Raw genomic sequence first — 14,932 nt, 5'->3', positions numbered from 1 at the left:
GTAATATTTCATTACACACACACACACACACACACACACACACACACATATATATATATCACATCTTCTTTATCCATTCACCCATCCATGGACATGTGGGCTGCTTCCATATCGTGGCTATTGTAAATAATGCTGCAATAAACAAGGGGGCACATATATCTTTTCAAGTTAGTGTTTTAGTTTTTTGAGGTAAATACCCAGTAGTGGAATTACTGGATTTTATGGTAATTGTATTTTTAATATTTGAGGAACCTCCGTACTGTTTTCCACAGTGGCTATCCCAATTTACATTCCCACCGACAATACATAAGGTCTCCTTTTTCTCCACCTCCTCACCAACACTTATTATTTCTTGTGTTTTTTTATTTTATCCATTCTGATGGGTATAAAGTGATATGTCACTGTGGTTTTGATGTGCATTTCTCTGATTAGTGATGTTGAGCATCTTTTCATGTCTGTTGACCATCTATATGTCTTCTTTGGAAAATGTTTACTCAGGTCTTCTGCCTACTTTTTAATAGAATTGTTTTTTTTGGTGTTGAGTTGTAGAAGTTCTTTATATATTTTGGATATTATGTTTGGTTGATGTTTTCTTTCACTTTGCAAAAGTTTTTTATTTTGGTTAGTCCCAGTAATTTAGTTTTTCTTGTTTCCCTTGTCTGAGGAGACATATCTAGAAAAAATATTTTTATGGCCAATGTCAAAGGAATTACTGCCTACGTTTTCTTCTAGGTGTTTTGTGGTTTCAGGTCTCACATTTAGATCTTTAATCCATTTTAAGTTTATTTTTATGTATTATGTAAGAAAGTGGTAGAGTTTTGTTCTTTTGCATGTAGCTGTCCAGTTTTCCAAGCACCATTTGTTGAAGAGACCATCTTTTTCCCCATTATATATTCTTGTCTCCTTTGTCAAAGATTAATTGACCCAAGAAGCATGGTTTTATTTCTGGGCTCTCTGTTCTGCTCCATTGATCTATATGCCCATATTTTTGCCAGTACCATACTATTTTGATTGCTATAACTTTGCAGTATGTCTGGAAATCTGGGATTGTGATACCTCCAGCTTTGTTCTTTTTTAAGTTTGCTTTGGTTATTTGGGGTCTTTTATGGTACCATATAAATTTTAGGGTAATTTGTACTAGTTCTGTGAAAATTTTTGGTATTTTGATAGGGATTGCATTGAACCTGTAGATTGCTGTGGGTAATATGGACATTTTAGCGATATTGGCTTTTCTAGTCCATGAGTATGGAATATCTTTACACTTGTGTCATCAGTTTTTTTCATCAGTGTTTCATAGTTTTTGGAGTATGGGTCTTTTACCTCCTTGGTTAAGTTTGTTCCTAGGTATTTTGTTATTTTGGGTGCAATTATGAATGGGATTGTTTCCTTAATTGTTCTTTCTGCTACTTCATTGTTATTCATTAAAAAATCATTCAACATGATCAAGTGGGATTTATTCCAGGAATGCAGGGGTGATTCAGTATTCGTTAATCAATCAGTGTGATACATCACATTAATAAGAGAAAGAAATAAAAAGAGAAAGAATAAAACCATGATCATCTCAATAGATGCAGAAAAGGCATTTGACAAAGTATAGCATCCATTCATGATAAAAACTCAACAAAATAGGTTTAGAGGGAACATACGTCGACATAATATTATGAAAAACTCACAGCTAATATCATGCTCAATAGTCAAAAACTCAGAGCTTTTCCTCTAAGATCAGGAACAAGACAAAAATGTCCACTCTCGCGTTTTTTATTCAACATAGTACTAGAAGTCCTAGCCACAGCAACTGGACAAGAAAAAGATATGATACTATGTAAGTTTCTTTTTAAGAAATGTTAACCACTGGTTGAATAGAAAGTTTACTAAATCAAATCTCAAAATCCTTTATGAGGCTGAGTAAATGAATTTCCACTATACATGTTTTGTCCTGTAACAAGTTGACTTTTTGAAATCATGCTATATTCTTCACCCTAAAGAAAAGTCTATTGTAACATCTTAAATTCCTTTTGAATAATAGCATTAGTCTTTTTTATGCGTTCTATAGAAGAATACAAATTTTGTTTTTCACCTATCATATTCTGTATTATAGATTCTTTCATTCTCATATAGTTTGCCTAACACTTTTGCCCAGCACTTCAACAGTGTTTGGGTTCCTACTATGTAGCAGGTCAGGAAGAAGGTAATATCACCAGGCTGTGTAATTAATGATTTCGCTCACTGTACAATGCTGGTTGCCATGATCCCCTCATGATAAGAAAGTGGCATAAAAAATACAAAATGACCAGTCAATATAGTTCTTTGTTCTCAAGGAATTTCTAGTTGTGTCTAAGTTCCAAGAGTTGCATAAATTATTTCCTCATCAGATTAGATCACCAACAAATTACCTAGGTGGACCATAGTTACTTGCCCCCTATAGAAAAGCTATCTCTAAGACCTTGACTTAGAAGAAAGAGATGTTTTAAGTCACCAAATGAAGAATTCCCCTGCATTTGTTTCCTCATTTTTTAAAAAGGCACTCTCCATCATTTTGTTCCCTATACCCCTTACAAAACTTAATACTAGAAAAAATCGTTTTCTCTCATGAGGATTTAGTATAATTATTTCCAGTAAAGACTAAGAATTCTATAATTCAGTATATAAATTGTGAGAGTTAACACCTTTAGGATTTACATACCTGCTTCTCCTTTTCATGGTTTGGTTTTCTGTTTCTTCTTTTACAGCCTTATCTAATGAATGCCTTTTACTCTAAGCTAACTTAAATCTCGCTTTGGAAGGATTTAGGATTGAAAACTAAAATAAAAATGATAGAACAATTTAAGAGTGTCTGCAAAAATACTCATTTGACTGTGATCAAGTACTTGGATTCATAGGCAGCTGTGCCTTTGAACAATTATGAGCTAACACCATCAGGGTTTTAAAGTGTAATGTAGCAGTGTTCTTGAAGGGCTGTAATAGTGATCTTTCCCACCTCTCCACCATCCCCCAGATATTGTCATGATAATGAAAACATCTTTCTCTAGTGGTTGGTTAGAAAGTGTTTGTGTGTCATTGCAGAGTATCATTAGGTGTTTAAATAGTTATTGTCTGTAATCACATTATGATTTCACTTTGTATAGTGTTTTTTCCCCCATAATTTGCTTCAAAGACCTTCATTTAAAGCTGTGGTCACCAGTGTTCGCTCCTTCTGCGGTAGGGAGTCTGAAAGCGGAAGATCAGGCTACAAAGTGGTCTTAGAAGAGGTACACATTTTAGGGGCACCTGGGTGGTTCAGTCGTTAAGCGTTTGCCTTCGGCTCAGGTCATGATCTCAGGGTCCTGGGATCGAGCCCCACATCAGGCTCCCTGCTCAACGGGGAGTCTGCTTCTCCCTCTCCCACTCCCCCTGCTTGTGTTCCCTCTCTCATTGTCTCTCTCTCTCTCTGTCAAGTAAATAAAATCTTTAATGAAAAAAAAAAAGGTACACCTTTTAAAGAATGGGAAGATTTTGCTTTGTCATTGACTGAGATTTAAGCCTGAAGGGGAATTCAAAAAAAATAGGATAGAAATGCAACTTTAAACCTAGGAAAGAAAGGCTAATGTATGTTATATTAAGTTTTCTGGTATGCAGCTATGTGTGTTATTGTGGGAAAAAATGAACATTTCAGATGTGGTTATTGGAACATGTATATTAATGCCAGAGAGCCAAGTTTACATTGTTTTGTTGTAGTCTTAATTACTAATTACTTTATTACTTTCTATATATCGATATCGTGAAGTACAAGCTTTTAGTTCTTCTGCCTCTTTGTTTTTGGTATGCTAATTTGTTTTAATTATGTGAAGCATAATTATAGAAAAAAACTAAAATTCTTCATTGATAGTAAATGCTATCATTAAATACAGTTTTTATACAGTAAGAGCCTGTCCCACAGAGAGCTAGCTCCTTTTTTATTCATAGTGTATTGAGGTTATTATGTTTTTGATACTTTATTGTCTGGAACTCGTCAGATTAAGTTTTAGCAAATCTGGTAATTTAAAATAATCTGTAAGTGCATTAATATCAGAGGTATGCAGTTATTTTTGCTAAACTACCATGACAAAACATACCAAACTAGATGATTCCCAAATTGAAAATGTGTAGCTTCTTACCAGTATAAGCATTTCAGCTCTGTATTTCTGAAACGTTACTTATGTAGTTCTACCTGATTTATCAGTGAAATAAATCTTTGCAAGTTTCTTGACCTTACAGATTTTGGGAACCTCAAATCTCAGTCTTGGGGGGGAAGTTTCCAGTTTCCAGTTGTTCATTCACTTGTCAAAAATGTGAAGCACTTCCTTTGTGCTGTTGTAGTTGCAAAGGACATTAAAGTAGATGAGAAACCGGTACTACCGTTAAGGAGCATATGTTATTATATGGGAAAGAAGCCTCTCTATACACAATTGCAACATAATATGTTGTAAATGCTGTAAAGAAGCATTTGCGAGGCTCAGCATTAACCCAAAGGCAGGAGTAATCTACAAATTGGGTGCCTTGGTCAAGGGTCTCCTCTCTGGCTTACGTGATGTTTCTTTCATCCTTCCTGTCAGTTGCCAGAATTAGACAAGGGAAGGGTTAGGAGAGAAAATCAGCTTTAATTGAGCTCGAGAAGCAGGACCAAGGGATGCTCAGGGCAAAAGTTCCCTGGTTTGGAGTTAAGGGTGTCTGAGTTCCTTGAAGTAAGACTTGATGTGGAAAGAGGGTCACCTTTTACTTGTAATCTACTTTAGCAAGGATGTTCTCATTGATTGCATTCACTCCTGCATTTTAAACTTTGTAAGCGTCAGGGACTGCATCTGGGTTGGGTTTTTTATTGTCGTTTTTGTTGTTTTTTTAAACCAAGGACTCTAAGAATCGAGTTTTATGTTGGGTAAAGGGGCCCTTAATGCAATACAAATGTATAGATGGCTTAGCTTCAAGGGTCTTTTCAGTTGGGTGCCAACGCTTTAGTACTGTGAGAGCGTTTCTCAAGGTATGGTACTAATAAGGTGGATAAAATGAAGAAAAATAAGGAAGAAAAGAGTACTCCTCCCCACCCTTTTTTCTTTTTATACTTAGGCTAAAGGAAAAGAAAGGAAAGCAAATGGTTGAAAAGTAGAAATAGGCTGGGAGGTAGCTGTTGGTAAAACATGCAGGATAATTAATTCATTAGGTTGAAAGTGCCTGTGGATCAAGAAATAGTAAGATGAGGAATGTCAGGGGAGTGTCTCAGGGTGCCACATGTAGCTTGGCAATGACAAATGACTTTCTACTTTGTTTGAATCTACCGGTAGATTAGGTTATAGCTCTTGGTAATATGTAAAATTCTTTGTATATATTTAGGCTACAAAGATTAATTGAATTAAGTTCATGTTTATGATTTACTGCTAAATAGTTCTCAATATTATAATGTCCTTAGTCTATAATTTAAAAACTTGGAGCTAGAGGAGCTCCTAGGTGGCTTAGTTAAGCGTCTGCCTTCGGTTTAGGTCATAATCTCCATCCTGGGATTGAGCCCCGCATCGGGCTCCCTGCTCAGCGGGGAGTCTGTTTCTCTCTTTCTCCCTCTGCCTCTCCTCCCTGTTCATTCTCTCTCTCTCTCTCTCAAATAAATAAATAAAAATCTTAAAAAAAAAACAAAAACAAAACTTGCATATAGGAGTTGAGTTTTTTGCTAAATCTATCCAGAAATGCAAATCATTCTGGGGGTCAGAATTATGCTGATATACTATTTGTGAAATTATAAGCTATTGCTCTACTATTGCCTTTTACCATCGCTGGTCATTTATATGTGTTGGAAGTGAAACACCGTGGTTGTCTATTGCAGTAGATGTGGTAAACTCTTAGTTCATTAGTGATCACTCTTAGTGTCTGGCTTTTCAGATTGATTTAATGATGCACAGATATGAAGTAAAAAAAAAATATATATATATATATATATGGAAAGAGAAGGAGTGTATGTGTTTCACTATTCTCTGAAGTATGAGCTCATTTTATTGACTTTTTTGTAAATTAGATGCTTTCTGATGCAGCACCTGGAAAACTGAAAATTGTCCATGGAGATGTGTTGACATTTAAGATAGAAAGGGCTTTTCCAGAAAGTCTTAAAAGACAGTGGGAAGATGGTAAGTGATTTGGGGTTGTTTTCTTATTTTTTATATAATTATTTATATTACAGATATTTGTTATATATTACAAATGTTATACATTTATATTAAATATTATCAGAACAGAATTAAATAGGTGGTATGCATTAATTTTTTCTGCTTTTCTCCTTTTTTTTCCAAAATAATAAATCTAATTCCTTTTTCTTAATTCTAATTTACTTGTCTCATGTTTTTCAAATGTTTAAAATTCTCTTCAAATAAACTTGCTATTTTTATGATACCGCGTAAGGATGGGATAAACTATGAAGTGTTAACTTTTTCCAAATTGTGAAAAAAGAAACGTTTTAGTAAACCATGTCCCACCTAATTTCCATGGTCTCACATTCAATGACCAGCCAAGGCACTCTTCATCTCTAGACTGTTTATTGGGTACCTGTTGTGTGCCAGTTCCTTGGCATACATCGATAGGTGGGGTGTATTACTGCAGAGCAAATGGAGGGGCCACTGGTGCACCTCCATCTAACTGCCTCCTGTCTCCAGCCTCTCCATGGCCAGGCTCCTTCAGAGAGTTCGGCACTGCCGGTCTCTGCCTTCCAACATGCCATTCTCTTCTAAGCACATACCTGCGGGTTTCCAGCCTTGCCCCAGCCATGCTGGAGTCACCGTGACCTCCTAATTTCTTCTTTGAAACCTTATCTGACTTAGAAGGGGGAATGAAGCATGGGAGACTATGGACTCTGAGAAACAAACTGAGGGCTTCAGAGGGGAGGGGGGTGGGGGAATGGGATAGACAGGTGATGGGTAGTAAGGAGGGCACGTATTGCATGGTGCACTGGGTGTTATACGCAACTAATGAATCATGGAACTTTGCATCGAAAACCAGGGATGTACTGTATGGTGACTAACATAATAAAAAAATATTATTATAAAAAAAAATGAAACCTTATCTGACAGAGCTCTCAGGCACGTATGTGGCTGTTACCTACTCCCTTCCAGAAGTTATCTCTGCTCCTGTCTTCCCTGATACCAGGTCCTCCTGTTCTTCCTTTTACATTGTGTGAGCTTTCTCTAGCTATTCTTTGCTGGTGGTTATTTTTCCACCCGCCTCTTAGATGTTGTTTCAGAGATTTTTCTTTTTTGAGCATCTTCTCTTGTGCTGCAGATTGGCCTGAAGGACTCTGTTCCTGTGGTTTCACTGACCACATGTATACTGCAGACACTTCCATCTTTATATGCAGCCTATTCCCTTCCTGGCCTCTGACCCTCTGACTGCTTCATCTGGGTGCCCCACAGGCACTTTGACCACATCATATTCAGATCAAATTGTCTTTTCCCTCAAACTAGGTCTTTTTCATATTTTTCCTAAGCCAAAAAACCTGAGGACTTTGAGCACTAATTAAGGTAGAATTTTTTTCTTAATAATTCAAAGCTGATTGTGAGAAAACGTTGCTTTTGAAGAATAAATGGACTGAAAACTACTTAGTCATATCTTTTCATATATTTTTGTTTGATACTATTAGTATCCAGTTTTATTTAACTCTTAACTAAAATTATATTCAGAATCCATTGATAAAATCATTACAAGTTGTTTTTTCTTCTGCTAACCAGATCCTCCAAATGTACATATTATTGGAAATCTGCCTTTTAATGTATCAACTCCGCTGATTATCAAGTGGCTTGAAAATGTTTCTTGTAGAGATGGTCCTTTTGTTTATGGCAGAACCCGGATGACTTTGACTTTTCAAAAGGAAGTGGCAGAGGTGAGTCTTAACTCTGTTTTGGCTATTTTATCACATGACCAAATTCGAAAACAAAATAATACTGCATTTTTGTCACAGACTATGTTTTCAAAGTTAATATTCCCATACACGCACAAACCGACAACAGCTCAACCAAAAGTTAAACATGATGATGATCGTAGGCATAATTGCTCTAAGCGCTCCATGGAGAACGTGGATGATGTGCTGCTAGCCAGAAAGACAGTGTTGTCCATGCAGGGACTCAGTAGGGCCATAGAATAATTAGAGACCGATGAAACCTGTGGCATACTGGTGATACAGTAATACATAAGGATTGGTATGTGATATGTTAAAATTGATATATTGAACTTAGTAAGTTCATATCAATGAGAAAAAGATTTAACTAATGATAAAGAATGTGGTAGTCAATTTGGAGAGAGGGAAGGTTGTTTGGTGTCTTATATGCGGTACATAGGTTTTCCCTTAATCCCCTCCTTCAGCTGTGCCTGCTATGCCTGCATTCCCATAGCAGGAGTGTTCCAGGTTCACCCTCTAGAAAATCCTACAGGGTAGGCAATGGCAGTTTGTGAGCTGCAGAGGTTTAATGAGGGGATCTGCAGACTGTTAAGCGTTTTTTAAAAAGTTTTATTATGACCTATAAATACAGAAGAGTATATGACATATTTGTGTGGCTTAAGAAGAAGAAAACCTGAGTCCCCACCACTTAAGTCAGTAGTTACATTCCCAACATCTTTGACACCCCCTTGTATGCTCATTGTGATGCGATCGTGTGTCCTGTTCTTCACCTGCTACTAAAGTAATCAGTACCATGAATTCGGAACTTATTATTCCCTGCTTAATTTATCACATAGATTCTTATCCATATAATTAATATACTTTAGTTTTCTCCATTTTTTGAACTTATGCAAATAGATTCATACAGCACGTATTCTTTTTATCCTGATTCGCTCATGCTGCACATAGTTGTAGTTTATTTGTGTAGCTAGACACTACCCACTCTTTGACTAACTCATAATTTATCTGTCCATTGTCCTGTTTGGGAACCCTGAATTAGTTTCAGTGTTTGTTATTAAAAGCAAAACTGTCATGAAGATTCTTCTATTTATGTCAGCTGGAGCACACAGGCAAGCTGTCCCTAGAGTATATATCCAGAAGTGGCGGTGCTGGATCATAAGTTCTGCAAATCTTCACTTTTGCCAAATAATGCTAAATTGTTCTCTGAAGTCATTATGCCTATTTATATTCCCACCAAATGTGTGTAAGTTCGTTTTGCTCCATGTCCTTGCTAGTACTTGCGGTTGCCAGACTTGTGCATTTCGGTTAATCAGCTGAATGGTGTGTCATTGTGGTTTTATTTTGTCTTTTGCTGATTTTTTAATTAAATTGAGCACCATTTTGTGTGTTTATTGACCTTTTAGGTAACCTCTTTGTGAAGTGCTTGCCCTTTGTCCGTTTTTCTGTTGGATTGCTTGTCTTTTTCTCATTGATGTGAAGGAGTTCTAACATATTTTTCATACTCTTTTTTTATTAGTTAAATGTATTGCAAATTTCTTCCACTCTTTGGCATGTTACTGTCTTTACAGTGTCTTTTGAGGAGCAGATTTTGTTTTGTTTTGTTTTTTGTTTGTCTTTTTAAAGATTTTATTTATTTGAGAGAGAGCATGCTAAAGAGAGAGAGTGAGAGTGTGCAAGCAAGAGCAGGGGGGAGGGGCGGAGGGAGAAGCCGACTTCTGTCCTTGAGCAGGGAGCCCAATGAGGGGATCGATCCCAGGACCCTGGGATCATGACCTGAGCCAAAGGCAGACGATCAACCAAATGAGCCACCCAGGCTTCCTGAAGAGCAGATGTTTTTAGTTGTCAATTTATGTGCTTTTTGTGTCTTTTTATATCCTGGTGGTATGAAGATATTCTGTGTTATCTTCTAGAAGGTTTATTGTTTTACATTTCACATTTACATCTATAATCCACTTGGGATTGATTTTTGTGTGTGGTTGAAAAAGAAGCCAGTTTTACTATTTTTAATATATGATCCCAATGAACCTAGCACCAGTTATTGAAAAGTCTTTTTCACTGACCTCTATCAACACGTCTATAAGCATTGGTCTGATTGGAGACACCAAGAAGAAAGATTGTGTGAAATCTAGGAAACAGAAGGTCCAGTACAGAAGATAGAGCATGGACTCCTCAGAAAAATATTCAGTTCACATCAGAGCAGAGCAAGAATTTGGTAAAATACCTGTCATGTTTTCATTTACTGGAAGAATAGTTACATAAGTTGGGGAGAGTATAGGATTGACTTAGTGATAAATGAACAGAAAATTAAGTACAATAGGGATTGAAGCAAATAAAGTATATCACTATTAGAGGAGTAAAAATATTGGGAAACATGTAATTGTTTATTTTTGGAAACCTAAGGAAAAAAGAGGCACCTATATAAAAATTATCACAAAACTTTACTGAGTCTCAAAAGATGAAGAGAAAGAGAGCTGTGGAAGAAAAAATGAGTGTTATAAAGATTCTTCATTTTTTTTTTTTAAATTATGTGTTTTCAATAACATCTTGAAATGTAGTGAAGTTCCCGAGATCATCTTGAGGAGTGGACCCGCAAGAATGGTTAAGAAATTTTGAAAAAGAAGAGTGATGAAAGAAGACTTGCCTATCAGATGTTAAAATATATTGTAAAGCTCTAATAATTGAAGCACTGTGACTCATTATGAGACAGAGTGATGGCCACATTCAAAGGCCCAGATTCAGGCAACTTTGTATTTGATAACGGTTGGATTATACATCAGCAGGAAAAAAAAATATTATTTAGCAAATGCTTGAATATTTGGTTAACTCCTATGAAACCATTTAATAAGTCACCATACATAAAAAATAAAAATAATTCATCATACATAAAAATTCCAGTTACTGGAGCCCACCAGACAGTCCCGGGCACCGGCTACGCTGCTACTGCTGTCACTGCGGCCCGTTACAAAGCCGACCACTCAAAGCGCGAGCAGTTCTGGAGGTACTTGAAGAAGTCGCGGGTGCTGGACACGCTGACCAAGAAGGTATTGGTAGCCTTATATGAAGAACCAGGGAAACCTAATAGTGCTTTTTAAAGCATCGCTTAGAAGCTGCTAACCCAGAAAATCCAGAAACAGATCTGCTTTGCCTAGAATTAGCAGAAATGAAAGAGAAATATAAAGCTATTGTAGAAGAAAATAAAAAACTGAACATAAATCTTGCTCAGTATGAACCACCTGAGGAGGGGAAGCATGCTGAATAGGATTCTTCTCAATTGAGAAGACACTGAAAAAGTGGTTTTGTATGACTTGAATAGTTTGTGTAGTATATAATCTTTTATGAACAGATGCCGTACAATTCTCTTGATATATTGAATTTGCCTGTATCACACTCTAAACACACCTACTTAGAAGCACCAATAACAACCCAATATAAAAAAAAATTCCAGTAACTGTGTCTTCAAATTCATTGCTCTTTTCTTCAGTGTCTAACCTGTTGTTAATTGTACTTAATTTATTTTTCATTTCAAGTATTTTATTTTTACTTCTGTAAGTTCCATTTGGGTCTTATATTTTCCTTTACCTCATTATGTTCATGCTTTCCTTAGCATTTTTGTGCATATGTATAATATTTATAATAGCTGTTTGAAGGTCTTTGACTATTACTTTCACCACCTCTGTTATTTCTGTGCTATTTTACCGTTTGCTTTTTTTATCCCCCTCTTTCTATGGGTCCTATTTTTCTGTTTCTTTGCAAGCTGGCAATTTTTGACAAGATAATAGATTTTGTGAGGTTTTGTTTTGTTTTAATCTTATTGAGGGCTGGATCTTGTTGTATTGGGTTGAGTGGTGGGTTTTACTCTGGCACGTAGATAAGTCGCTTGCAGATTGGTTTGAAGCTTGCTTTTTTTTTTTTTTTAAAGATTTTATTTATTTATTTGACAGAGATAGAGACAGCCAGCGACAGAGGGAACACAAGCAGGGGGAGTGGGACAGGAAGAAGCAGGCTCATAGCAGAGGAGCCTGATGTGGGGCTCGATCCCATAACGCCGGGATCACGCCCTGAGCCAAAGGTGGACGCTTAACCGCTTTGCCACCCAGGCGCCCCGTGAAGCTTGCTTTTAAGCTGTGTTATGACGGATTCTTAGCAGCCTTCAATCTGAGGCTAATTAAGTCCCACAACTAAGTCAGAACCTTTCTGAGGAATCCATCCAGTGCCATGTGTATTTCAAGAGCTCTTCACTTGGCTGTTGGGAGTGCAAACTCTTTCTAGCGCTCTGTGAGCTCCATTTTGTCCTACTTTCTGATAATACTTTCTCCAGCCTCCCAGTCTCATGCACTTACAGATCAGTTCTCAGCCAGAGACTTGAAAGGATCCCTCTGAATATCTCAGGAGCTCCCTCTCACTTCCTCCCTCCCATTCCCCTGTCTCTCTCTCTGTTTCCATATCCAGTAGTCTGCCTCACAAATTCTGGCTGCCCTGGCCTCCCAGAGCTCTGGCCTCTCTGTCTTCTCATATCGAGGAGACCTCTGGGCTCTGTTTATAGTCCTGCCTCTGCTGCAGCCTGAGTACGGCTTCCAGGCTGTAAGCTAGGCAGTCATAAGACTCACCTTGTTTTTTATTTGCCTGTGTGGTAATGATAATGGTTAATATCAAGTATTACTTATGGAATGCCTACTAATAGCCACTTTACATGTGTTTTTTTATTTAAGCCTCGAAGCCACCTAATGAAATAGGTATTTTTTAAATTTACGTTGACACACTATGTTACTTTAGTTTCAGGTGTACAACATAGTGATTCAACAACTCTGTACATTATGCTGTGTTCATTCCAAGTGTAACTACTGTCTCACAGTATACCATGCTGTTACAGTACCACTAACTATATTTCCTGTCCTGTACCTTTCATCCTTGTGACTTACTAACTTTTGATAGAAAAGAATACTGAGGGGCACCTGGGTGGCTCAGTTGGTTAAGTGCCCGACTCTTGATTTCAGCTCAGGTCATGATCTCAGAGTTGTGAGATTGAGCCCCACTTCTGGCTCTGCACTGGGTGTGGAACCTGCTTAAGATTTCTCGCTCTCCCTCTCCACCCCCTCCTTCCTCCCTCCATCTCTTTAAAAAAAGAAAAGAATATTAAAGTTCAGGGATTTTAATTATCAATTTTGTTCATCTTTTCAAAGAACAAGCTCTTGGTTTCATTGATCATTTCCACTGTTTTATTAGTCTCTGTTTCATTTATTTCTGCTCTGATCTTCGTTACTTCCTTCCTTCTGCTAGGTTTGGGCTTTGTTCTTCTTTTTCTAGCTCCTTTAAGCGTAAGGTTAAATAGATGAGATTTTTCTTATTTCTTGAGGTAGGCCTGTATCTCTATAAACTTTCCTCTTAGAACTACTTTGCTGTATCCCAGAGATTTTGGGATGTTGTATTTCCATTTTCATTTGTCTCAAGGTATTTTTTTATTTTCTCTTTGATTTCTTTATTGACCCACTGGTTGTTTACTCTGGTTTGTGTGTGTTTTTTTTTTTTTTTTAGCCTCCACAAGTTTGCATTTTTTCCAGGGTTTTTTTTCAGGTGTTTTTTGTTTTTTGTTTTAAGATTTTGAGAGAGCACAAGCAGAATCAGCAGCAGGGAGGGGCAGAGGGAGAGAGAATTTCAAGTAGACTCCTCCCTGAGCATGGAGCCCAGTCTGCGGCTTGATCTCACAACCCTGAGATCATGACCTGAGCCAAAACCAAGAGTTGGACCTTTAACCATCTGAGCCACCCCAGCACCCCGCCAGTTTTGGGGGGGTTTTTGTAATTGATTTTTTGCCTTATTGTGGTTGGAAACTGCTTGATAGGATTTCAGTCTTAAATTTATTGAGACTTGTTTCGTGGATCAACAAGCGGTCTGTCTTGGAGGGTGTTCCATGTACACTTGAAAAGAATGTGTATTCTGTTTCTAGACGGAACGTTCTGTGTATATCTGTCAAGTCCATTTGGTCTAACATATCATCCAAAGCCACTGTTTCCTTGTTGATTTTCTGTCTGGGTGAAATATCAATTGATATAAGAGAGGAATTAAAGTCCCCTACTATTCTTGTATTACATTTTGTCCCTTTGTCTCTGTTAATATTTGCTTTCTATATTTATATACTTAGGCACTACTATGTTGGGTGCATAGGTATTTACAGTTGTTCAACCTTACTGGAATAACCTTATTCCAATGAACTTATTCCAATAAGTAACTTTATTACTAAGGCCCTTCTTTGTCTTTTGTTAGTTTTTGTTTTAAAGTCTATTTTGTCCAATTTTAAGTATTTCTACCCAACTTTTTTTCTTTCACTTTCATTTGCATAGAATATCTTCTATCCTTTCACTTTAAGTCTGTGTCTTTAGGTCTGAAATGATTGTCTTGTAGGCAACACATAGATGAGTCTTATTTTTCTGTCTGCTTGTCACCTGGTGTCTTTTGATTGGAGAATTAGGCCATTCACATTTAAGGTAATTATTGATAGGTATGTACTTGTGATTTTATTCATTGTTTTCTGGTTTTCTTTCTAGTTCTCTTTTCTCTTACCCTCCTCCCTTCTGATTTGATGACTTTCTTCAGTGTTGATCTATTATTCCTTTTCTCTTGATTTTTTTTTGGGTGTATTATGTGTGTGTGTGTGCTTATAATCAAAAGAGGTTGATATATAACAACCTATGTTTGTAGTCATCTATTTAAGTTGATGGTGGCTTAAGTTGGAACATATTCTAAAAGTATTACTATTTTATCCCCCTGCCCATGTTTTATGTATTTGATGTCATATTTTATATCTTTTTATGTTACATATTCCTAATTATTGTAGATATAGTTGATTAGACTACTTTTGTCTTAACCTTCATACTAGCTTTATAAGGGATTGATCAACTACCTTTAATGTATAATATTTGTTTTTACCAGTGAAATTTTTTCTTTTATGATTTTCTTCTACTTACGGTATTTTCTTTTTAAAATTTTTTTTAATGATTTTTTATTATATTATGTTAGTCACCATACAGTACATCCCTGGATTCCGATGTAAAG

At 36.7% G+C, this 14,932-nt stretch overlaps 1 protein-coding gene and 1 pseudogene across 4 annotated transcripts in view; both read left to right on the top strand.

The window, feature by feature from the left end:
- The window catches only part of TFB1M (transcription factor B1, mitochondrial), a 79,798-nt gene that overhangs the window by 13,574 nt on the left and 51,292 nt on the right, over positions 1–14,932 (top strand). For all 4 annotated transcript variants that reach the window (XR_004628186.1, XR_004628185.1, XR_004628187.1 and 1 more), the window contains exons 3-4: positions 6,017–6,125; positions 7,716–7,867. Coding sequence is in view for 1 of the 4 variants with exons in the window: in XM_002927153.4 (XP_002927199.2) it covers positions 6,017–6,125; positions 7,716–7,867 (261 nt within the window). In the remaining 3 variants the exon portion in view is untranslated. The remainder of the gene's footprint in view (positions 1–6,016; positions 6,126–7,715; positions 7,868–14,932) is intronic.
- LOC117804022 lies at positions 9,625–11,875 on the top strand (annotated as a pseudogene).

Source organism: Ailuropoda melanoleuca, chromosome 10 (genome assembly GCF_002007445.2).
Source record: "Ailuropoda melanoleuca isolate Jingjing chromosome 10, ASM200744v2, whole genome shotgun sequence".
In the NCBI taxonomy this organism is placed as follows: domain Eukaryota; kingdom Metazoa; phylum Chordata; class Mammalia; order Carnivora; family Ursidae; genus Ailuropoda; species Ailuropoda melanoleuca.
This window is presented reverse-complemented; position numbering and strand designations above follow the sequence as displayed.